At 37.4% G+C, this 27524-nt stretch overlaps 1 protein-coding gene across 1 annotated transcript in view; it reads right to left on the reverse strand.

Moving 5' to 3' along the window:
* The window catches only part of Rab3GAP1 (RAB3 GTPase activating protein subunit 1), a 584727-nt gene that overhangs the window by 263889 nt on the left and 293314 nt on the right, over positions 1–27524 (reverse strand). The window contains exon 14 of the mRNA XM_090395461.1: positions 19321–19395. Within this exon, the coding sequence (XP_090251587.1) occupies positions 19321–19395 (75 nt within the window). The remainder of the gene's footprint in view (positions 1–19320; positions 19396–27524) is intronic.

The raw sequence follows: 27524 nt of genomic DNA on the forward strand, positions 1-27524 counted from the left end.
CTACGTCTGCAAGATTCCCTGACTAAATTGAATAAATGTTGTGATAGATATGGTATGAAGGTCAGAAATAAAAAGACAAAGACAATGAAAATAGGTAGAATCATTGAAAATGTCAACTTTGTTGTGAATGGAGAACCTGTGGAACAAGTAAAACATTTCAGCTACTTAGGCACGATTTTTACTGAAGATGGTAAATTAAATATAGAAATAGACAACAGAATCAGTAAAGCTGTTATGGTAGGAAGTCAATTGAATAAATTCATATGGAATAAGAGAGAAATTAGTCGGAACACTAAATTAGCTGTACAGAACACAGTGTTGTTCAAACCAGTTTTAACTTATGAACCCGAGAGCTGGGTCAGAAGTAAAACACTTGACCAAAAACTAGAGGCCGCAGATATGAGTGTCCTGAGAAAGATTAGAGGCATGAACAAATGGCATCAATGGCAATATCATATTAAAAACGAGGATATTAGGAAAGAACTTGACATTGTCAGCATCCAGGAATGCATTAGCAGAGTTAATCTCAGGTGGTATGGTCACTTAAACAGAATGGGCGAAGAACGATTAGCAAAACAAGTGTTTTCTGCCAGGTTAGCAGGAAAACGACCCAGAGGAAGACCAAGATATAGGTGGGTTGATACGGTACAAAGTGCCTTAGACAATTGAAATATAAGATCTGATAATATTGGAGTCTTGACAAGTAACAGACTGATTTGGAGGAAAATTGTAGATAGGAAGTTAGTAATGATGTTATTTGTTTCATGTAGTACTATCATATCCTATACACCCATTGAGGGTACATGGCAGGAATTTGATGATGATTATTATTATTCCAGGCAACTCCAAGGAGTCGACAAACTCATCTAGTGAGCCCCTAACATCATGTCAAGAACAACTATTCGACATTCACATAGTATCTATCATACCTTGCCTTGAACTCATTCATGGTCGTAGCACCCACAACAGACTCTGGCAGCTTATTCTGCTCATTCACCACTCTCCAAGTAAAAAACCTAGCTCTAATACTTTTGTCAACCACATTCTTGCCCAGCTTCCATGCATGTCCCTTAGTCTTCCCACCTATTTTTGAAAATAGGACCACCAGTCCTAATTTCAAAAATATCTTCCGGATTAATCTTATAGAAACCCTTTAGTAATTTGAATGTCTCAATCATATCACCTCTCTTCCGCCTATCAACCAATTTCTGCAACCCACAAATCTTCAACCTATTCTTATAAGGTTCATTCCACAGACCTGCTATCATCTTGGTCACTCGTCTCTGGATCCTCTCCACTTCCTCCCCATCATGAAGAAACCATGGTGCCCATTACTGGGCTCAGTAGTCCAGATGGGGTCTTATGAAGGCTCAATACAGAGGAACACAACGCCAAGTTTGATGAGCTGATTTAGCCACTTTTGCAATGTGCCCCCTAAACTTCTATTTCCTATCCACCAATACTCCCAAATCCCTGGCCTCATCAATCTCCTGGAGTATGGTTCCACCAATGTGATATACTGCTGCTATTCTTTTCACCCCAAAGTGCATAACTTTACACTTTGCCACATTAAATTGATATCCGTTTTTCCTAGCCCAGTCCTCCAAACTATCCAAATCATCCTGTAAAATTTTGACATCCCGTGCACTCACAATTGATATACTCAACTTTGCATCATCAGCAACAAGTGAACACTTCCTCTCAGATCCTTACCTATATCATTGATGAACAAATTGAAAAGCAGTGGTCGAAGAACAGAGCCCTGCGGCACACCACTAGTCACAAGCCATCTTTTAGACTCCACTGCTGAATAAACCACTCTCTGGTATCTCTCCATCAACCACCTTCCTATCCATCTCACCAACCCTATATCCATCCCCATCTGCTCCATTTTACTGATTAGGGTTCCATGTGGAATCCTGTCAAAGGCCTTGGCAAGGCCCAGTAGAATGACTGTAAACCCATTACCCTTATCCAGTTCAGCCGTCACTGTGTTATAATACGTGAGCAAGTTACTGAGGCATGATCTACCCTTCACAAAACCATGTTGTCCCCCATACAATATCCCATTTTCATCTATCCAATCCTGTATTCTTTTCTTGACTAATTTCTCTAAGACCTTGACAATGATTCCTGATATGCTAATCGATCGATAATTTACAAGAGCAGTCTTGGAACCACCTTTATGCAGTGGAACTATTTTCCCTTCTTTCCACCCCCTCGGGACTAACCCAGACCCGAGACTCAAATTAAACAAAATGGTCAAGGGTACTGACAATTCTTTAGCCACTTCTCGTACGACTCGAGCTGGTATACCATCCAATCATACAGATGTATTGACATTAAGGTTATGCAATAGACTACTCACCTCCACATTCACCACAATTCCCATATTATTATTATTATTATTATTATTATTATTATGATTCCTGATACCTCCAAGGAGTCCGAAGACTCATCGTGGGAGGACATCTTCAACTGTCTCTACACCTTACCTCTACTACGAATCAACGCCATCTACCGCCCACCTCCAACACCACCACAACTAGTAATTTTTGTCTGTAAATTGCGTGTGTTCTGAAGGGCCGATTTGTATGTATGCGGGATGAAAAACCCGAGTTTCCGGGAGAAAAAACCCTGCTACCTCCGTATGAGATCGGCTAACTCACCATCGAATGAAATCGACCAGATAAAGATTCCTCCCATCGCGACGAGAATCGAACTTAGGCCTATTCCAATCGAAGGGCGCAATGTACCGTCGTTCTTCCAATTGCGCTACGGAGGCGCTATAATCTCCTGGTTCATTCGTTTCTACAATGTCACCACCTGATATATTCTTGCAAAGTGCTCACTCAGTAACTCAACTATATCAACTGATTCAGTTACCTCCTTACCATCAGCATTCTTTAAAATCATTCTGGCATATACATTTTTTCTTTAACTTGCAACATATCAAAAAAACTGTTTGGGATTCTCTTTAGCCTGCATGGCCAATGTTCTTTAATAATCCTTTTTTGCTTTTCTTACCACACTCATTACCCTTCTGCCCTGCGCTTTATACTGTTCATGTGCCTGCCAGTCACCTTTCTCCTTAAATTCCCTCCATAGTTGTTTTTTTTTTTGCAGCTCAAGCTTAATGGTGTTATTCATCCATTTAACCCCTACTTGATTTATTATTCGGACTCTAGGTATACAGTCAGACATTGCTTCATGCAAACACTTCTTAACTGCCTCCCATGCACTATCCTTCTAGTCCTTGCAGTTGTACATGGCAATGGCACTGAACCAATCAAACTCCTAAGCTCATCATACTTTCCAGCCCAATAATTCCACATGTACCCTGTCTTAATTGAAATTCCACACATTTAGCCACCTCCCAAGTCAAGACCCTATGATCACTCTCACCAATTGGTGGTAATGTGGTCATATTTGTTACAGCCAAATCCTCAGATGTAATTACTAGGTCAAGCACTCTCTGACCCCTAGTATTTTCCATTACATGCTGTCGCAGATAGTTATTCCTTAATAACCGCATAGAATCCAATTCCTTCCTCCCGTGTGTTCTCTCCTCACTCCAATCAATGCAACCATAGGTGAAATCTCCCATAATAATTACCCTCCTTCCACTCATTTCTTCTATTTACTTGTGCATACTGTCACCACCATCTTTTCCATCACCTGGTCTATAGCAGCACCCAATTGTATATTTTGTTCTGGTAGCCACAATCTCACACCAAATGGCCTCAAATGTGCTCTTTTCTCTATTCTGCAATCCAACTTCTATTATCCTTGGCTGCTTCTCATCAGCTATCATCAACAATACTCCTTCCCCCCATTTTATTCTCCCTGTCATTCCTGAACACACTACACCCATCACATTCAATCCCACTAGCTATATCATATACAGTCAACCATTATTCAATACCAATAACCTGTGGTCTGGAAGTGCCAACTATGGCCAAAAACTATTCCTTCTTGTTCCTAATATACTCCTAGCATTAGTGTACATGAATTTAAGACCTCCATTAGCCCCAACCCTACCTTGATGCCTTATATTAACTATCCCATTCTGATTTGTTGTCCTTATTCGCTCAGGCATAATATACTCATTTATACATTCAACTGCCTCCCTAAGGACTGTATATCTACTCTCCCCCCCTTAATAAATCTAGTTTCCCTGATTTTGTACATCCACTACATTCAGCAACACTTTTTCAAGTATCCATTCAAATGCAAGCCATCCATCTTATATATATCCTTTCGCCCATCGAACTCACTCCACATGCCCACAAATTCCACACTACTCGTCATACATAACCCACGCATAAAGTCATTTGCAAATATGGCCCTCCTTTTAAACATTTCACTGTCATACTGTGGCAAAAGATTAATCATTCTAACTCTCTCACTCTTTTCTTTTGCTACCTCAAACAATTCATTCAGGTCCTCTATCATTTCCATTTTATCTCCTTTCAAATCATTCGTACTTGCCACAACAATCATTTCTTTCACCCTTTCCTTTTGCTCTCTAATAAACTCAGTAACCCTACCTTTATGCCTTATATTAACTATCCCATTCTGATTTGTTGTCCTTATTCGCTCGGGCATATTATACTCATTCATACATTCAACTGCCTCCCTAAGGACTGTATATCTACTCTCCCCGCTTAATAAATCTAGTTTCCCTGATTTTGCACATCCACTACATTCAGCAACAGTTTTTCAAGTCTCCTTACACCATATCCATTCAAATGCAAGACATCCATCTTATATAGATCCTTTCGCCCATCGAACGAGTTATCGATGTTAATGTTTTAAGAATATGTGTAAGCTAGTAAGGATATTTAAAAGATGCTAGCAAGAATTTTGTGTAGTGAAATTAGCCTATGCTTGGATATGATGTGTGAATTACAGTTGCTATGTCTAACCTTATAACTTGAGATAACTCTATTCCTATTGAGTCTTTTTTGTAAACGTGTAATCTTAAAAATCTAATAAATGTATTTTGATTATCTTAACCTGTTTTGTGCCTTGAATTGAATCCAATGCACCGCTTGCTAATATCCGATTCTGAGCGGGAGAGAATTATATGACAGAGACCACGATTGCAAACTAAAGTATTCTAAGAGATAGATAAAATTGAGATAAAGAGTAATTAACATATTGATTTACTTAGTATATTTTCTGAGGGTTACTCCTTGGTTAAAAGGAATTTCTAACCTAGGGATCTGGCTGGCACAGCTTGATCAAATAAATATTGCCAGAACCTGATTAGGAGGTAACCCCAGAACGTTATTGCTGAGGATCGGACTCTATTCAGAAGTCTAACCTTTGTCAATTTATTTAATATACGTAATCATTCTAAGAATCGGCCAATTGTGTGGATAGATTTAACTGTGGATAAGAGAGTACAGAGTTCCGATAGTCTCATGTGTATAGAGCATAGAAATATATAGTTAAAGTAATAGCACTGCACAGTGACAATCTAAGATAAGTGATATAAGTAAGAGAACACAATAAAGAATAAATTAAAGAAATGTAGAGACATAACAATAGCATGCCCGACTCCTTCAGCTAGCGACCAGGAAGGAGATTACTTCCGACGCTGTTGATTGATCAGCATTCTGCTTGTCCACACGAGAAACAGGAACAGAAAAACGGGGGCCAAAACCCGCATGAACTTGCCTTTTATTCTTCTTTATAGTGCCCTCTTTTCGTATCAGAGGATATCTCATTGCGCTCTCCTATTCGTCCCCACATGGTTGCATTACACTTCTGCTCCTTGAAGAGCACTCTTTTCGGCGAACGCAAGTTCAGCTCGCCTTCCACGAACGCTTTCGCTTCGGGCGTTATGTCATCGTAGGCAGCTAGCTAGCAACCTTTGGACCTTTGTTTGCACTAAGACATACATTCTTACATAGAGTATAATTTTGACATCAAATAACTTTAAACAATATAATTCTACTTAGACATACAATTTTCTCCTCTACTTTACTTCTTTCTAAGGTAATGCTAATAGATTTTCTTTTATATTTTGCTTTCTTAACTAATAGTACAAGTATTTCTAGCTCAGAATTGTGTCTCTTGTTAAATCTTGAATGAATGATTCTTTTGTTGAAAGAGTCCTCATTCAAGATCTAACAGGAGTCTTGAAAAATTATTAACCAATATGAAACCTAACATGAGAGTCAGGGAAACTGAATTCTGAAGGGAGGAATTGTGACAACTTGCAGATCTCTCTCTTCAGATGAACACAGAATTGTGTTCATCTGAAAAGAGAGAGAGATATGTAAGTTGTCAAAAAGTATCATGCAGACCACAGATAAGAGCATACAAAAGAGCATGCAGGTAACTTATTTTATCTGTACATGAATGCTAGTGTAAAATCATGTATAGAAGGTATATATAAGGTATTTTTATACAAAAATACCTTATATACCGATTTTACTGGTAAACAAAATTCACTAAAAATACTTGTGGGTTAATAGAGAAATTTTCATATTTTTTAATTTGGAAATAATAATTTTTGTATATTACTGAATATTGTCGCCTCAAAGGGTTTTTGTTAAAGAACAAACAATATAAGTGTAAGATAAATTGTCTAAAGAAAGTTCTTAGTCACCAGTAATTCTAGACGGATTAAGGTATTAACTAATGACCTGGGGCAACTGCAACCTTGAAGGTCAGCATTGCAAGGGGGGGTTTCCCACCTTAATGCAATGACCAAAAAAAAGGTGGCGGGTGCAGAACAATGTAATATCCAGGGGATTAATAGGTAACAGAGTCCAAGGTCATCGAAGATATAAGAGGGGTTTGCTATGGCAATAGGGGGGATTTTTAATGGTTCCTTGGTCAGCGAGAAGTTACAGGCTCGAGAAGGCGATGAGGTCAGTGAGGATCGAGCAGTTACCGGGATAAGATGTATGTTACGGCAACGGAGTTTTGCTAATCATCGTAGAAGATGATTTGCAATCGGCAACAGGACCTGCATTCCAGCCATTAAATGTCAGAAGTGCAAAACAACTAATTTAAGTTGTTCCTAGAAGAAAGTAGATATCAGAGTTCGATGCTGCCAAGTTCCCGATGCTCGAAAAAGTAAGAGATCTCAAAAATCCCAGAGAAAATACCCGTGTTCGTTGCTTAAGGTCGGAAGGTAATAGAAGGAAGCAATTCCAAGGATCAATCAGAGAGAACCAGACAACTGTTTTAAAGTAAGATCTTTCTATTGTTTTAGCTATAGACAGAATTGTGACGGTGACTTGTAGAGTTTGTTTGTTATGATACTTGAGGACTTTAGGCTTTATACTAATCTTTGAATGGTCTTGTTAAATTATATGTGAGAGAAAACTTAGCTAATTTTTAAAGTGAAATATCGTGTGTTTAATATTATTGCTAGTAGCTATGCCCGAGTTTAAGTGAGATTGCTCTAAGTGTGATAAGGTGTTAACCACGGAAATATTATAGACACGTGGTCTTACAAGAATTGTCTTCATAAGAGTAGTGATTGTAATTGGTATAGAGAATTGTCATTGAAGCATAGAACCTGATTTACTTGGAGTTTCGTATTGACCCTTTGTACATTTCTTTGATGATAAATAAATTGTTTTCATGTTTAAATAACTTGTCTGATTTCTATTTCCAATGCACTATTCATTAATTCGAATCTGTGTGTCCTAAAGATAGATTGTCACGACTGCATAACAGAAAATTTAAGTTGCTAGATTTTCTTAGAATTAAGAGAGAAAAGTTCCATGTGGTTTATAGTGTGTTACTTTTCAGAGGGAGATTCACCTCCCATCCATTAATTTGGTGGAGCAGCTAGAAACTAAATAAATTTTCTAAATTCAGTTGAGAATAAACACCAGTAGGTCAGACAAAGAGACTGGCTCCAGTCTGAGGTGATTTCTTTGTTCTGTAAGTTTTGCACACGTGAGCTTTATTATTTGCGGCCATTAGTCAGAAGTACAGTAAAGGTTAAGATGAGTTTAAATGAGATAACTATAGTTTTTACAAAGGCGCAGAAGACAAGACATATTTGAAGATTTGATAACATTTAAAATAACAGCATAAATATAACACTAGGAATATCAGAAACAAAGGAGTAGAGTTTGTTGCCTTGGTTAATATATTGGGTCCTTGTATTGCAGGCATTCGGGAGACCTGGGTATCAGAAACAGACATAATAATGCGTAGAGCCTCTGTAGCTCAGTCAGTACAGATGAAGTCCTTTGGTTGGAAAGACCTGGGTTCAATTCTCATCAGTGATGTGAGGAACCTATATCTGGTCTCTTTCGATGAAAGGCGAGTTAGCCAGTCTCATATGGAGGTAGGGGTTTTTTTTCACCTGGAAACTCAGGTTTTTTGTTCCCCAGAACACACAGATTACAGTCTGGAATACTTAAGACCCAGCCATAGGCTATGCTGGTTCTGAGCCCGGATAAAATTAGGGGTGGAGGGAATTGAGATGGTCCATACTTCCTGTAAAAGGGGCCTCACAGCTTCTGTATCATCATATGAATACTACTACTACCACTACTGCTACTATAATAATGTGTACTGAGTGTATAGGGTAGGTACAGTATTTTTAGGAAGATTAAGAAGAGTAGGGGGCATGCTACTAATAATATCAGATGACTTGAATCCAGTTAGAGTTGAGATCTATGACTGCAATACTAGTAAAAATTTTTCATGCAGCAGTGAGTTTGATGCCATCGTGTTAGGTGGAATCTAACATTAAATAGGTAGTGGAGTGTTGCTACAGACCTGGTGGATCGATTGCTAGTGATAAAGAAATGCATCACCAAATAAATATAATGGGTGTTAAAAGAGTAATCATAATGGGGGACTTCAATTATCCGAACAATCATTGGGTAACTGTGAAATCATATGAGAAGAATGAAAATGAATTTACTGAGCTGTTGCAAGACAACTTCCTCAAGCAACATGTGACAGAAGGAACTCAAGGTCAAAGAGTGTTAGATCTGATTATAGTGTTGGGGGGGGTTCAGTTAAAGACGTAACTATTCTTCTCCAGAGTTGGTGACCATGATCATGCGATACTACTCACTTGGAAAGTGGTTAATTTTATGAATGTTCCATTTAGAAAAGGTTGCATGTCAAACTACAAAGCAGGAAATTTAGACCAACTGAGGAGTATGCTGGGTTCTGTGTCATGGTGTCAGTTGTTGGATGGGAAGGATATTGAAAGTGTGTGAGAGATGTTTAAAAAACCACTTAAATGATGCAATATCAGAATGTGTCCCTAGAGTTCAAGAATAAATACAGCAGGAGTGAAATGGATGAGTAATCTAATTAAGCAAGAGATTTGCAAGTAAAAGATGATGGGGAAGGAATGCCATGTGTGTATAAGAATGATGTCAGTTATGATAATTATAAACAGCAGGCCAGTAGAGTCACAACTGTTGTATGGAAAGCTGAGTATGAAAAGAAACTGACTCTCCAAGTTAGAGACAACCCAAAAGAAATCGTTATGCTGCAAGTAACAAATGAATTTGAAAGCCTGAATGCAGATGGTACGCAGGTGACTGATGCAGAAGCGATTGTTCAATTTTAACAATATTAAGATGCAAGTCGTAGGACCAAGTGCAATGAGAAGACAGCTAGTTATTATTTTAATAGCTAATATAGCCTACTTTCGTTTAAGAGTGCTCCTTTTTTTTACAATGTCATTGGCTCTTTACTCAAATCTTTGGGAATTACTGAAGTGTTATAAAACTAATATATGAAGAGTAATATATAGGAAATTCGGACATTCCTTTTTGGATGTTGTTTTCTGTCTCCTTATCCCGGCGAGACAGCTAGTGATTTTTCAATAAGTTAACAGAAATTATTTGAAAAGTAGAATATCATTTCATGTAAATTTTTAATACTAATAATAGAGAGATGAGCCTTCGGGGGAGGTGGAGTGCCCACCACTGGACTCAACTGCCAAGAATGAGAAATTAATGAATGACTTTAAATCACTTATTTCTTTCTGAAAACCTCGAAGATACATGTAGGCTAAAAAGTCACTTGATTTGTAAATCCATATTCAAAAGGTGAGTTAAAGCATCGTGTTTTTTTGTAAATTGGTTCTGTAAAAGTGATGAAAATCAATCTTCAGTAAACCACAATACCTGACCAGCAAATTATTTCTCTAGCCAGACAACATCCATTGACAATATACGGATAATGGATTTTTTTCCAATTGAAAGTGAGTCAGCTGATCTCATATGAAGGTAGCAGGGTTTTTTCTCTCAGAAACTCAGGGTTTTCATCCTGCACCTAGACAAATCAGCCTTGAAGAACTCAATTTACAGGCAAAAAATACTAGTGGTGGTGGTGGTGGGCAGTAGATAGTGTTGCTGTAGGTGATGATGGTAGTGGCAGTTTGCTGTAGTTGGTGGATTAAAGGTGAGAGAGAGAGAGAGTAGGTGCCCTCCCTCAATGAGTCTTTGGACTCCTTGGAGGTGTCATGAAATAATAATAATAAATATCACTCTTAAAAAATAAATAAATTTTTTAATTTATTTATTAATGGAAAACTGATTACTAATCATCAAGCTTTAGATGGCCATCAATCCTTAAAAGATCATTTCATTTTCCCACCACAAAAAGGTATTTTGTATCACATAGATCAGTGAAGAATTTCTTCATTAAAGACAAATACTTTAATGACGAATACCTTAGGAGACCTTCTGTTAAGGCCATTAAAGCAACAGATAAATAGGACTTGTTATAAGGTCATAAATAGTCTATTATATTTTTACACCAGTGTGAGAAGTATCCAAAATAAGGAGAATGAAATTGTTGAATTGATTGGGTCTATTCACCCAAAAATCATCAGAGTAAGTGAAACTTGGTTGAATGAGGATGATATCCAGACAGGAATAGAGATGGAGGGTTATGATATTCTTCATGAAGACAGGTAAGAAAAAAGGGGAGGAGGAGTGCTGTAAATGGTAGCAGAGGAGTTATGCCCATTTAAAGTGGAGATAGAAGTGGACAAACAATGGGAGGGTTTTGAGGCAGTATGGTATGAAGTAGAGGTGGACAGGAAATATTTAGTTGGGTGTTGCTATAGACCTGGTAACATGGAAGGCACTGAAAAGGAAATGCATAGGCAAATTAGATTGATAAATAAGAATGATTGTTATGGGTGGTTTCAATTATGGTAATATACAATATACATTGGAATGAAGAGATAGAGCTGGGAGCAAAGAGAATGAATTTTTGGAAATTTTGAGAGAGTATGAAGTATTTTTCGATTTTAGCCGGAAGAAGAAAGAATGATTATGGAAAGTTGACACTAGAGGCTAAATAGAGCAGATTTGAAATGGATGAATGAAGAATTATGGTAATATACATTGGAATGAAAATTCCAATGTATATTACCATATGGAGGCTGGGAAGAAAGAGAATGAATTTTTGGAAATTTTGAGAGACAACTACCTTAGGCAGTATGTAACAGAGAGTACATGAGAATCAAGGGTCTTGGATCTGATCATGTCATCGAATGAGATTATTATAAATGGAGTGTCAAATCTCCCACCAGCTGGTGACAGTGACCATGATGTGATCACTTGGAGGATGGCTAACCATATGAAAACTTCTGTTATAAAGGGATATATGTGGAACTATAAGGCTGGTGATTATGAAAAGCTTAGGAGACAGCTTGCAGCAATAATATGAAATGAGGAACTGGATGGAAAGGATATCAATGCTACTTGGTCCTTAATCAATATATAGTGGAGGCAATATCAGAACATATACCAAAGGTCATCATCATCATCAAATTCCTGCCATGTACCCTCAAGGGGTGTACAGGATATGACAGTACTACATGAAAAAATTACATCATTACTAACTTCCTATCTACAATTTTCCTCCAAATCAGTCTGTTACTTGTCAAGACTCCAACATTATCAGATCTTATATTTCTATCGTCTAAGGCACTTTGTACCATATCAATCCACCTATATCTTGGTCTTCCTCTGGGTCGTTTTCCTGCCAACCTGGCAGAGAACACTTGTTTTGCTAATCTTTCCTCTCCCATTCTATTTAAGTGACCATACCATCTGAGATTAGCTCTGCTAACGCATTCCTGGATGCTGACAATGTCAAGTTCTTTCCTAATATCCTCATTTTTAATATGATATTGCCATTGATGCCATCTGTTCACGCCTCTAATCTTTCTCAGGACTCTCATATCTGCGGTCTCTAGTCTTTGGTCAAGTGTTTTACTTCTGACCCAGCTCTCAGATCCATAAGTTAAAATTGGTTTGAACACAGTCTTGTATACAGCTAATTTAGTGTTCCGACTAATTTCTTTCTTATTCCATATGAATTTATTCAATTGACTTCCCACGATACCAGCTTTGCTGATTCTGTTGTCTATTTCTATATTTAGTTTACCATCTTCAGTAAAAATTGTGCCTAAGTAGCTGAAATGTTTTACTTGTTCCACAGGTTCTCCATTCACAACACAGTTGACATTTTCAATGATTCTGCCTATTTTCATTGTCTTTGTCTTTTTATTGCTGACCTTCATACCATATCTATTACAACAGCTATTCAATTTAGTCAGAGAATCTTGCAGACTTGTAGCGGATTTATTTAGAAGTATAACATCATCCGCATAAAGCAAAGAGCTGACATTAACATCTCCAATTTTGATATCAGGTTTAATACCACATTCCTTCATAATGTGATCCATATAGATAATGAATAACAGAGGGGATAATGTACATCCTTGTCTCACACCAGATTTAACATTAAACCATCTTCCTGTACTTCCTTCAATTCTAACTGCTGACTCACAATTCAAATAAAGAGTAAGTATTGCTTGATATAATGCCCCATTGACACCATATAACTGCAGCGTATTGAATAGCTTCTCTCTTGGCACCTTGTCATATGCCTTTTCCAAATCGACAAAACTTAAATACAGATCTTTGTTATATTCCCATGCTTTCTCGACTATTTGTCGTAAAGTGAAGATCTGATCCTGACAGCCTCTATTTGGCCTGAATCCAGCTTGTTCTTCACCAAGCTTTTCTTCCACAATTCTTCTCAACCGTTTCTCAAGTATACTTGCATAGATCTTGCCAGGAACACTCAGTAGGGAAATACCTCTGTAATTCTCACATTCAGTTTTATTTCCCTTTTTATATATGAGTACTATGAGAGCTCTACTCCAATCATCGGGAATTCGTCCCTCTGTCCAGGCTTTCTGAACTATGCAGTGCAGCCACTGTAAGACTGTTATACCACCATACTTCAGCATTTCTGGTCGAATATCATCTACTCCTGCTGCCTTTCCACATTTCAAGCCTTTGATGGCTTTTTCTACTTCAAGTATGGATATGTATTCCTGACTGCATGCCTGGTCAGTGTTTTTTATCACTGTGCTGTCATCACTGCTTGTTTCATTTAGCAGTTTTTCAAAGTAATTACTCCATACTTCAAGGATATCTTTTTCTCCTGTTTTCATGTCACCTTTATCATCTCTAATTCCTTTTACAGCACTCTTTCCTCCATTCCTAAGCTTCTTCAACAACCTCCAGAATATTTTGCCACCTTCTTGATATTTATTTTCTATATTCTTGCCAAAGTCCTCCCATGACTTTTGTTTAGCTAGTTTTACACACTGTTTAGCTTTCTTACATTTGTCTCTGTATTCTGTAAGAGTAAAAGCTGACTTATTTGCCAGGAACTTTTGATATGCTTTCTTCTTTTCCTTCACTGCCTCTTTAACTTCCTGTGTCCACCAGGGAGTTCTGATTTTTTTATCTTTGCACACAACCTCACCACATGCCTCTCTGGCAGAATCAATCAATGTTTCCTTCAAAGTTTGCCACTGAATCTCCAAGGTTTGATTCCTGTTCTCAAACTCTTTCATTTTCTTTTCAATAATATTTCTGTATTTTAGTCTACAGTTTACATCTGAGAGCTGCTCAACTTTTATTCGCTTTAAAACTTTCTTACATGTTATTCTTTTCAATATGAAATTCAATTTTATCCTGCTCAAGACTAAATAGTGATCACTTCCAATTTCAAATCCTCTGTACACTCTGGTGTCCTGCACCAGGGAGAAAACATCACTATCAACAATAACATAGTCAATGAGACTTTTCTTATTCCTAGCCTCTTCTCTCCATGTGAATTTGTGCACATTTTTATGTTGGAACATGGTGTTAGTAATAACCAGTCCATGTCCTGAGCAGAAATCCAACAGATATTTGCCAGTATTATTAGCTTTGCTCTTTTCTCCAAATTTTCCCAAAATATTTTTGTATGTCTCACAATCATTTCTTACTCTACTATTTAGATCCCCAACAAGGACCAACTTTTCCTTTTTCATTGTGTCAGTTGCTTTTTCTAAAGCCTCAAAAAATTCCTCCACTTCTACCTTAGTAGAACCTTCTGTGGGACCATAGGCACAAATAAGTCTCATTGTCCAGTTCCCCATTCTCATATTTGCCCACATTACTCTACTTGAGACTGACTGCCATTCAAGAAGATTAGCCTCGTATTTTGTGTTGAATACTATGGCTACTCCTTCTTTTCCTTGATTGTTATTGCCTGAATATAACATTTTGTATTTATTGCTCAGAAAGATCTCGCCAGTTTTGGTCTTTTTTGTTTCAGTCACCCCTATTATGTCGATCTGGTACTTATCTAATTCCTCAGCTAGCTCCATTTCTTTGCCATTCAGGCTTCTTACGTTGATAGTACCGATCTTTAACTCTGGTGATGTTGAGTTGGGGTTTGTTTTCAGATTTGTTCCAGTAGCTGACTTTTCGCTGTTCGCCCTGGTTCCCTGGCGAAAACAACGGGGACCTTGTTTAACCGGGTGACGCCCCAGCCGGCATGAAATTTTGTTATGTTGTCATGTTTATACCAAAGGTTAAGAAGCTAAATAGAGCAGATGTCAAATGGATGAATGAAGAGGTAAGACATGCAATCTGGAAGAAGAAGAAGAAGGAGAAGAATGGATTATGAAAACAGCATAAGATGAGTGGTAATAACAAGTTGTATGAAGTGTATAAAGAGCAGATGAGAGAGGTGACTTACTTGATGAGGATGGCAAAAGAATGTATGAGTGACAATTAGCTCATGAGGCTAAAAAGAATCCGAAGGAGTTTTTTTTTTTCGATTTAAGCCAGTAGAAGAAACAATGATTATGGAAAGATGACACTAGTTGGTGAAAATGGTAGAATGATAACAAATGCAGAGGATATAGTCAAGATGTTTAAAGAACATTTTGTAATGGTATTTAATTCTTGTGAATGTGACATCATGCAGATAAATACCATGGGAAGGATGGAGGAGGGACATGAGGAAATGAGTAAACTTGAGGTTAATAAGACAATAAGCTTGATAATATATCACCACATGTTTTGAATGTCTGTTCCAGAGAGTTAACAACACCTTTTACATCCCTTTTTAACCATAAGTCTTGCATTGGGCTGAGTTCCAAAGGAGAGTGAAAAAGAGAGTAATGTTGTTCTGTTTCATAAGGGAAGTAATAAGACTAAAGCTTCGAGTTATAAACCAATCTGTGTGTCTGGAGCTGTGATTAAAGTATTGGAGAAGTCAGTCAGGACAAGATTCAGAACTGGGTTGATAACAGCAGCATTCTCTTTGATGGTCAGCATGGGTTTACTAAAGGAAGAGCATGTTTTAGTAATCTGCTCATTTATTATAACAAGGTGACCAATGCACTGGATAAAGGTGACGCATACACAGTGGTACATGTAGATTTTGCATAGGCTTTTGATAGATTGCCATATGATAAGCTGGTGATTAAACTTGAAAGCATGGGGTTTGGATAGAAGATTAATACATACATTGGATAAAGGATCGGCTGTCTGATAGGTGTCTGCAAGTTATGTATGGAGAAAAAGATGTTACTAGTGGTATACCCCAAGGGTCTGTTTTGGGCCATTGCTGTTCAACTTTGTTAGTGATATTGGGCGGAGTCTGAATGGTGATATTCAGTTGTTTGCAGATAATGCAAAGTTGGGGAGAACAATTAGAAATGAAGCTGATGTACCTTTGCAAGATGAATGCATTGGTTAAATAGGCAAATAATTGGGATTACTAGTTCAATGTTGCAAAGTATAAAGTTTAAAAATTTGGGAAGCAAAGATGGAATGCAGAGTATACAATTGGTAACAATATCTTGGAGGAAGTGGTGGAGATGAGAGATCTGGGAGTGATTATGGATAAGGACTAAAATTATGAGGACACATTGCTAGAATCGTGAAGACAGGACAACAGATTATGGCAATGATGCAGTGGATACTAACACGTAGAAGTCAGGATGTTATGGTTCCACTATATAAGGCTTTGATTAGACCATATATGGACTATTGCACACAAATTTGGTCACCTGGTTTTCAAAAGGATGAGGTGATATTGGAACAGATCCCTAGATGATTGAGTAAGGTAGTTTCTGGTCTCTGGAATGTCGAACATGGAGAGAGAGATTGAGGAAATGTAAACTGCAGAGACTAGTGAATATGAGGAGGAGGAGGGGGATATGATTGAGACACGCAAGTTATTTTAAGGGGTTGTTATCAGATTAATGTGGATGATGTTTTACATAGAATTGGGAAGAAAAGGGAAAACAAGAGGTCATTAGTGAAAGCTGTATAAGGCAGGTGTGAGCAAGGAGGTGAGGAGGCAATTTATTACAGAGAGTGGTGAGTGATTGGAATACATTGAGTGTTGTGAATGCAGAGACAGTGAATATATTTAAGGCACAGTATGATAAACTGTGCGTATAATAGTCATAATGAGTCACTTGACTCCATGGAGGTCTGATGATAATAATAAATTAGTTTTAGCATCATTGCCCTCTGGTGTATATTCTAAAATATATTGGATACGACAGGCAATACCATTAGCATGCCATTTCTCAGCAATTTTTTAGATATTTGTTTATTACTTGTCAATGTTCTTTGATCTTATCATCTGTTACTTTCACTAGTCATAATTTGCTACCTCTGAGGAAGTATCCTTTATATGAGTGTTTCCCAAAGTGTGGTATGTATGCATACCTCTATTGGTATGTGAAAGGTCTTTGGAAGCAATTTTTTTAATAATGATTACCTTTTTTTAATTTTTAAATTTTTGTCACCATACTAGTATGTTGATGATAAGTTCAAGTCTATTCTATAATTAATTTTTCAATAAGGATGAGCCATGAGCTGACCTCTTAGACAATCATGGTATGATTGTCTAAGAGGTCAGTTCATGGCATGGTTCAAACTATGAATTTAAACTTTTAATGCATAGTTTGAACCATGCATTCAAAACTCTCTGCTAAATTTCAAATCATTCATATCTTAAACCGTAATGATTTTCAGCAATTGTTTCATCATCATGATTAAATATGTGCATCCATACATATTTAATCATGTTTATGTTACAAGTTGTCTCCTTGGTGTGGAGTCCCATCTATTGCTAAAAATAACAAATATTGAACTGAATTTCATCAAACTAACTTCTTTCCAACAGAAACAATTTAATTCATCTTATTAAAACTTGTTTAATTATTGAAAATGTAAATTATATAATTTTTGCTTCGACTGTATATACATTGGATATGTATAACTAAATGCATTTAGTTATACATTACTAAATTGCATGTCTGTAATTTATTATAACACAACTGTTAAAAAATAAATACCTTTATAATTTGTGCTTGAATGAAGTATGATTAGAACTTCTCCCAAATTAGCTTTGTCTGAGAGGGACATGCAAGTATTACTAAAATTTTGAAAGGGATACACGAGTACTGAAAATTTGGGAAAAGCTGCTTTCCATAAGGAACTGTCTTGCCTTCATTTTTATACTCCCTTAAGACAGCCCAGCCAATGCTTAAATAACCTGGTTGTAGGGACTATCAATTCTCTTACACATTCTCAAAATACATAGACAGATATTCCACCTATTCCTGCTGCTATATTGACATTAAGATTTTGATACCTTGAACACCTTTAATATCATCTCCACTTGGAGATGATATTAAAGGTGTTCAAGGTTAATGTATACATTAACCAAGTGACTCAGTACTTCAAGTAATTCTGCTGCTGCTATCACCTTCTTATGATCTACATTCATCAGTTATCCTTCAATAATCACACTTCCTTTTGTTAGCCATGCAGTGAAAGAACTATCTAGGATTTCCTTTTTGCTCAGTTAATTTACACTTATAATTTGATTTTTTTTCCCCTTACCACCTGTTGCTCTTTTTGTCTGAATTCTGAATTCTGTATGCTTATAAGCTTGCTCATAACATTTCTCCCTATATTCCTTTCACAATATTTTCATTTTATGCAGTTCCTGCTTAATGATGCTGTTCATCCATTTAATTCTGATTTATTTCTCTTAAGGGAATGCAGTCCTATCTCAAACATCCTTTGCCAATTTCCCATGCATTACTAATATTCTTAACTTTACAGTTTCTGATGCCAAGATACTGCTACAAGCCACTTTTAAGTTTCCTCTGCAGTTTCCCATGTACATAATCCCTATGAGCACTTCTTTCCAATGGGAATAAAAGTCACAAACATGGTTATGAGGTAGTCTGATTCTATCATCAATCTCAAACTCTAGATCCTCTCTTCATCAAGTTCTTTTCAGGTTATTATCTCTAAGTAACTGCACATATTCAATTTCCTTCCTCCTAGGCTGTTTTTTCCTTTTACTTTATCTATCTCTGTAAGTCCACATAGTTAACAATTCCTGCAATAAAAAGTACAGTAATAAAAATCATTATTAAGTATCATAATTTGCCAATACATTCCATCTATATCTTCTTCTGCATTGCCAAGTTTATAACAGCAACTGACTATAATATTTTCCTGACAGATTCTGTGTACTGCTCCCTGTGACCTTGCTACTGCCTTCCTGCTGAACTTCTACTCCCTCTCTAAACTCTCTGGTCACAATTCTTCAGCTATATGCAATACGTACCCTCCCCAATCATCCCTGAAAATACAATATCCCTTACATTCTATCTGCATAATTAATTTTCCTCCATCTCTGTCAACCACGTCACCAATGCCTATAATTTTTGGTCAATGAACTAACCAATGAAATAAAGTTAGTTTAATATTAAAAAAAATCAAATTAAAATTTATCAGAAATATTCTTGTTATAATAAAAAGTTGTGGAAAGTGTAATCTCTACTGAATTTCCTACTGATTGACCATATTCTTATTATGAAATAGAAGTTTACTAAGGGAAATATTTAAAAACAACAACAACTTTATTTTGAATTAATTTCAAATACATAAAGTGAAATACCTGTAATTTATTTATGATTTCATTTTCTTTTAATGAACTATCACAGTTTGGGCTATCTTTCCAGCTATTTTCTTCCTAAAAAACAAAAAAAAAAAACCAGTCATGATATAGATTTCTGAAAATCACTTTGATGCAGATTCCACTTTTTAACATAGTAAACTGCTAAAATTAGCAGAAAAGAAAATTACCCTGCAACCAACCCATAAAGACTTAAAATTAAGTGTTTAAAATTACTAATTAAAATTGTAAAGAGAATGACCAAAAAAAATACCTGAATAATAATTGCGGGAGGTCCTTTCTAAGAAACACAAGTCTATCAAGACGTGTTTCTTAGAAAGGACCTCCCGAGCACTTCTACTATCTAGTAGAAGTGCTCGGGAGGTCCCTCCTAGGAAACACAAAGTCTATCATACTACTCCTTAAATGCATTGACTGTTCTCGCTCTCATCACTCCATCAGGCAATGCATTCTATGGTTCAACCACCTTCCATGCAAAGAAACCACTCCTCACCCTCTTTCTCACAGTTTCCTTTCGTAACTTCTAGGGGTGGCCCCCTTGTCATGACTCCTTCTCGCTGTTCAACCAAGCGAAAGAACTCCCCAGTGTCAACCCTGTAACCACCTCTCAACAGTTTAAAAGTCTCAATCATATCACCTCTCCTTCTTCTATCCACCAAACTCTGCAGGCCACACTCCTTCAGCCGATCCTCATAACTAACATTGTACAGTCCTAACACCATCTTTGTTATCTGCCTTTGTACCCTTTCCACAGTTAATTTATCCCCTTCAAATCCTGGGGACCAGATCTGAGAACAATAGTCTAAGTGTGGTCTGATCAGAGTCTTATACAACAGAATGATAACCATTTTATCTCTGCAGGTCAGTGTCCTTCTCATTATTGCAGCAATCCTCTGTGTTACCTTCACTACCTTCAAAATATGTCCCTTAAATTGGTCCAATTTTTAGCACCTCATAACTAACATTGTACAGTCCTAACACCATCTTTGTTATCTGCCTTTGTACCCTTTCCACAGTTAATTTATCCCCTTCAAATCCTGGGGACCAGATCTGAGAACAATAGTCTAAGTGTGGTCTGATCAGAGTCTTATACAACGGAATGATAACCATTTTATCTCTGCAGGTCAGTGTCCTTCTCATTATTGCAGCAATCCTCTGTGTTACCTTCACTACCTTCAAAATATGTCCCTTAAATTGGTCCAATTTTAAGCACCTCCGTAGCGCAATTGGAAGAACATCGGTACATTGCGCCCTTCAATTGGAAAAAGGCCTAAGTTCGATTCTCATCATGATAGGAGGAATCTTTATATGGATATTTTCGATCAAAGATGAGTTAGCCGATCTCCTAAGGAGGTAGCAGGGTTTTTTCTCCCAGAAACTCGGGTTTTTCAACCTGCATACAGACAAATCGGCCCTTCAGAACGCATGCAATTTACAGACAAAAAAATACTAGCTGTGGTGGTGGTAGTGGCCAGACAAATGCGATGATGTTGGTGATTGGTGGTAGAGGTTCAGTGTAGTGGTGGAGATGGGGAGTTGTACAATAGGTGCCCTCCCACGATGAGTCTTCAGACTCCTTGGAGATGTCACGAATAATAATAATAATAATTTCAGGTTTCTATCAATCATCAACCCCAGATCTCTTGTCTCCCCTACTTACTCCAGTTTAACTCCTCCCATAGAGTATGCAGCGTCCCATCGATGTGTCCCAGACACCTCAAGACCTTACATTTTGCTGCATTACACTGACATCCCCATTCCTTTGCCCATCTATCTAGCTTATTCAAATCCTCTTGCAGGGCTACCACATCTGCACTATTACTAATAACCCTTTCCAGCTTCGCATCATCTGCAAACAACTGAATATCCCCTCGCAATCCACAGACAATGTCATTGATATAAAGGTTAAACAATATAGGTCCCAGTACTGAACCCTGTGGAACCCCACTTGTAACCTTCTGCCTCTTTGATATTGCTCCACCATACACAACTATCTGATACCTATTGGACAGCCAATCCTGAATCCAGTTGACCAATCTGACATCCAGACCCATGTGCTGCGACTTGAATATCAGCTTATCGTGTGGCACCCTGTCAAATGCCTTTGCTAAGTCTAGGAAAATGGCAGCATATGCCTTTCCCTTATCTAATGCTCATGTAACTTTATCATAAAAGGCAATCCATGTTGACTCTCACAGATAACATTACCCTCATCTGCCCAATACTGTATTGAGTAAAGAAAGTAGTGAGTGCCCTCACTACTTTCTCCAAGATCTTACTAACCACTGATGACACACAAACTGGCCTATAATTAGACACTTCCAGTCTGCCACCACCCTTATGCAATGGCACTATCTTACCTTCCTTCCATTCCATGAGCACCTTTCCTGCAGCCAGACTTTCATTGAAAAGCCAGGTGAAAGGCATCTCAAAACTCGTGGTGAAATACCATCCAGTCCCACAGCTTTACTAACATCCAGAGTACTTGGTGTGTGGGACACACTCTCCTCCTGCACCTCTAAACCTCGAACCTTCGCTATCCCTCTAGTATTCAAATTGACCAGGATGAAATACCCCAATAGAGTGTTCATTGAACAATTCCATTATGTCCTCTGCATCAGTCACTCTATTCCCATTTTTATCCCACATGTCATTCTTCCACAGTCATTTCTCCTCCTACTGGCCACATAGCTAAAAAAAAATTACCTAGGATTTTCCTTGGATCTAAGGTTCAATCTTTTTCTCATATTCCAGTTTTGCCTTCCTTACCATACTAGTCACTCTCCTGGCCTGTTTTTGAATATTTTTGAAGGAAAAGATGATCACCATATTTGTTGAGTTTTCAAATTTGGTTAGTTAAAGTATTTTTTTTTTTTAATCTAATACTGAACGTAAAAATGGAGATGAAATAGTAGTAGATTGAAAATGTGGAAGAGTTAGGCTCCATTTTCAATTAAGCTAAGCAGTATAATAATTAGAACAATATTCAGAATATAAAACATTAATAATTTTTAATGGAACTTGTGCTATTGCAATTTTATTACTACAAATATTTTGACCAGAAACTAACTGGCCATCATCAGTGCATCAGCATAATCACAAGGTTTTTGTTATTGTTGTAGCTTCACCTTATGATTATTATGATGCACTGATGACGACCAGTTAGTTTCTTGTTCAAATATTTGCAGCAATAAATTTACTATATGCTTGTGAATATGTGTGTCTAATAAAAAGCATAAATAAGGATTTAGTCTCAACTTAAATTTTGTAATATTTATTTCCCTGGAATAGAAGATGCTCTTCAAAATCAAGAATAACATGATTTTTGGATATTGACAAAAGTGAGAATATCTATTTTTTTAAAAAATATGAGTAACACCAGCGATGCCAATTTCCACACCGAATGTACTTCATAAGATATCAGTTTAGTAAGAAAATGAAAACCTACAAATAATCATTGTTATTATTATGGGAGATTTCAACTATGGCAACATTGATTGGAAGGAGGAGAGAATACATGGGAGGAAGGAATTGGATTTTATGCAGTTATTAGGGGATAACTATCTGCGACAGCATGTAATGGAAAATATTAGGGGTCAGAGAGCGCTTGACCTAGTAATTGCATCTGAGAATTTGGCTGTAACGAATAGGACCATGTTGCCACTAATTGGTGAGATGATCATAGGGTCTTGACTTGGGAGGTGGCTAAAGGTGTGGAATTTACAATTAAGACAGGGTACATGTGGAATTATCGGGCTGGTAAGTATGACAAGCTTAGGAGTTTGATTGGTTCAGTGCCATGGCATGTACAACTGGCAAGGGCTAGAAGTTGATAGTGCATGGGAGGCGGTTAAGAAGTGTTTGCATGAAGCAATGGCTAACTGTATACTTAGAATCCGAATAATAAATCAAGTAGGGGTTAAATGGATGAATAACACCATTAAGCTTGAGCTGCAAAAAAAGAAACAACTATGGAGGGAATTCAAGGAGAAAGGTGACTGGCAGGCACATGAATGGTATAAAGCGCAGGCCAGAAGGGTAACGAGTGTGGTAAGAAAAGCAAAAAAAGGATTATGAAAGAACATTAGCCATGCAGGCTAAAGAGAATCCCAAACAGTTTTTTCGATATGTTGCAAGTAAAAGAAAAAATGTATATGGCAGAATGATTTTAAAGAATGCCAATGGTAGGGAGGTAACTGAATCAGTTCATATAGTTGAATTACTGAGCGAGCACTTTGCAAGAATATATCATCCAGGTGGTGACATTGCACAAATGAATGAACCAATAGATTATATGGGAATTGTGGTGAATGAAGTGGAGGTGAGTAGTCTATTACAAAACCTCAATTTCAATATATCTGTGGGATTGGATGGTATAACAGCTCATGTCGTACGTGAAGCAGCTAAAGAATTGTCAGTGTCCTTGACCATTTTGTTCAATTTGATTCTCGGGTCTGGGATAGTCCCGCGGAGGTGGAAAGAGGGGAAAATAGTTCCACTGCATAAAGGAAGTTCCAAGACTGCTGTTTTAAATTACTGACCAATTAGCATATCAGGAATCGTTGTCAAGGTCTTGCAGAAATTAGTCAAGAGAAGAATACAGGATTGGATAGGTGAAAATGGGATTCTGAATGGGGGACAACATGGTTTTGTGAAGGGTCGATCATGCCTCAGTAACTTGCTCATGTTTTATAACACATGACAGCTGAACTGGATGATGGTAATGGGTTTACAGTGATTCTACTGGACCTTGCCAAGGCCTTTGACAGGATAACACATAGAACTCTAATCAGTAAACTGCAGTATATGGCGATGGGTATAGGGTTGGTGAGATGGATAGGAGAGTGGTTGATGGAGAGATACCAGAGAGTGGTTTACTCAGGAGGTGAGTCCAAAAGACGGCTTGTGACTAGTGGTGTGCTGCAGGGTTCTGTTCTTGGACCACTACTTTTCAATTTGTTCATTAACGATATAGGAAAGGATCTGAGAGGAAGTGTTCACTTTTTTGCTGATGTTGCAAAGTTGGATAGAACAATTGTGAGTGCACAGGATGTCAAAATTTTGCAAGATGATTTTGATAGTTTAAAGGACTGGGCTAAGGAAAATGGATGTCCATTTAATGTGGCAAAGTGTAAGGTTATGCATTTTGGGGTGAAAAGATCAGCAGCAGTATATCACATTAGTGGAACCATACTCCAGGAGACTGATGAGGCCAGGGATTTGGGAGTGTTGGTAGATGGGGAGTTGAAGTTTAGATGGATTTCGATCCAAGTTTCGTACCCGGCTGTAGAATAAAACGGGATTTACCATCTCCCTTAAACTTAATAATAATTGTCATCATCTACATAACAAAAGAAGTTGAATACTACCGTTTTAGCGAAAATCAAGAAATATAATTTTTGTTACTAATGTAAATGCAAGTAAACATATGCTCCTGATATTCTAGTGAAAATCCACCTGCCACTTGCTGTGCCAGGCCCATAAGGAATCCAAGTATACTAGTATATAGAGAGAATTGTTGAGACCATGCAATAGACTGGGAAATGGTCTCTCTCTCTCTCTCTCTGGAAGGCATGTTTGTGGGATCCTCACTCATATTACATATCTCCTACTATTTAACTTCTTTCTATTATAAATTAACTATTCAAATCAGCAAACTGTCAATACATACTACTGTATTGACAAAAAAAAAAAAAAAAAAAAAAAAATAGCCCAAAAACAAAACAAAAATTCAACCAAAATACATATAAAAACAAAAGCCCATTCCATAAAAAAATAAAAATCCACAGCCATCTATTCTAATATTTGTGGTCTTAACTGCAATACCATTTACATACATCAAAACTCAACCTATTATTTTTACTATCACAATCCACCTCAACTTTCCTAACTACACTCTGTGATTCCTCCTGCCACAAGGATGAAGACTGCATAGAATGTCTGACTTTGTCAAATCAGACATTCTGCATCAGAGAATGGAAACTCTTGAATCTTTATGACCTACTTTTGCTGAAAATTTCCTCACATTACTCAGTTGCTGTCTTAATCATCTTCCAAATTCCGATAACAACATAACATTTTTTATTACTTGTTTTGGAATGCCGATAATTGGAATTCAATAAAAATACCAAAAAAATGAGGTTGTCTTTCCTGGTGACTTCAACATTCACCAGGAAAGACAACCTCATTTTTTTGGTATTTTTCTCAAACATCCATGTTGTGACTTCAACATTCACAACATGGATTGGTTTCCTTTCTCTAATTTCACTGACTAAGCTGGAAGAGATGCTCAGATATTTGTTGTTAGCAATAATGTTTTTCAAATTGTCCATCTGTCCACCGAAGTTACCGATAATCTTCTCCACTCTCCTAACACTATTGATCGCTTTTAATTGGTTCTAATATACTGTGGATGTCAGCTTTCCTTCTGGTAATTCAGATCCTAACTACATCCAAGTTTCTTTCTGTAAAGAAGGAAACTTGGATAAGGTCATAGTCCTCTACAGACTTTCATGCCCTTGGCACTATAATTAGTCTCATGTCCATTAGCACAATAACAGTGATGGGATGACCTCTATAATTTCTACTCTTCCTTTCTTGAGGTAACCGCTATTGTTTTCAGTCTTCTGATCTAGACAATTGCTCTAATAGAATAACTAAAATAATTGTTACTGGAATAAAATCTTTCATTCCCCATTCCACCCCAAACCTCAGATCACTATCCAAACTTTGGTGCTCTAACAAATGTACCAAGTTAATCCAAGAAAAGAATTCTGTATATTGAAAGTGGCTCGAAACAAAAACTCAAAGCATCCTACTCAGATTATGCTGCAGCATGCAATAGCTGTAAAAAAAATAAAAAATAAAAAAATAAAAACATTAGCTAATCAAACTCAGATTTTGTGAGGACCAAGTACAGAAAAATTTCCTCTACTTTCATGCCCTCGGCACTATAATTAGTCTCATGTCCATTAGCACAATAACAGTGATGGGATGACCTCTGTAATTTCTACTCTTCCTTTGTAAAATGGCAGTTAAGCCTTCTGCTCCTTCATTATTATTATTATTATTATTTGACACCTCCAGAGTCCAAAGACTCATCGAGGGAGGGCACCTGCTCTACAAACTCTGTCTCAACCACTAAATCCACCAACTGACCGCTACTACACCAATGCCATCTACTGCCTACCACCACAACTAGCATTTCCACAGACAAGCTCAAACATCCATGCCCATGGCAGGATTCGAACCCGCAGCTTTTTGGCTGGAGAGCAGATACGCTAAACACTCAGCCAACCAGGCTGGCATGAAGGCAACTGGGTGCCACTTCATCCATTCAAGTTTCTGTCTCTCTCTCTCTCTCTAGCATCCAGATGGTATCACTGGAACATCACTCAAAGACAAGGCTAGCCTCCTGGCATTGCACTTCTCTTCCAAATCCTGCACTGATGACCAAGACCAAGCACACCTCACATTTACCTAGAACTGTTTATTACATGCCTCCTCTAATCATTCATTGGAAAGAAATTGCAAGAGTTCTGACTGGCTTAGATAGCCAACAATTCTTCTGGTCTTAATGCTTTCCCTTCTGCTAAATGTGTATAAAACATTTTCACTTGAATTGACAACCACCCTATATTGTCTTTAGAATCTTTCCTACTCATCTGGCTTCTACATTACTGCATAAAAGCCTACATTCAGTCCTTCCCAAAGAAAGGGAAAAAAGACATCCATTGACTAACATCAGTTCTATGGAGAGTCATCAACTGCCAATGCCCTCACCCAGAAGTCCACTAGGTTAATCAGAGATCACCAGTAAAGATTCCACTACTCTCAATCCATAGCAAATCTGTTTGCTAACATCTATGGAAAGGTTTATTGAAAACCATATGGTCACTCTACATATTTACAAGGCATTCGATTTGAGTCAGGGTCTACAAAGTGCAGATCACTTCATAGGTGGTCTTAAGACCTGAACTATCATCGCTAAACTGGATTTATTTTTCTTTCTCCTTAGGGTACATGTCAGGTGGTGGGATATACAGATGATGGAATATATATTATTACATTTGTTATACCCTCTCATATAATGCACACATGTGTGTACTGTATGCACACAATGTGCATTGTCAATTATTTTAATGCCATAAAGTTCAAATTCATATGAAAATCTTAAAACAATAAAA

Source organism: Typopeltis vanoorti, chromosome 7, assembly GCF_054136105.1.
Source record: "Typopeltis vanoorti isolate ZY-2024b chromosome 7, IOZ_Tvanoo_1.0, whole genome shotgun sequence".
Lineage (NCBI taxonomy): Eukaryota > Metazoa > Arthropoda > Arachnida > Uropygi > Thelyphonidae > Typopeltis > Typopeltis vanoorti.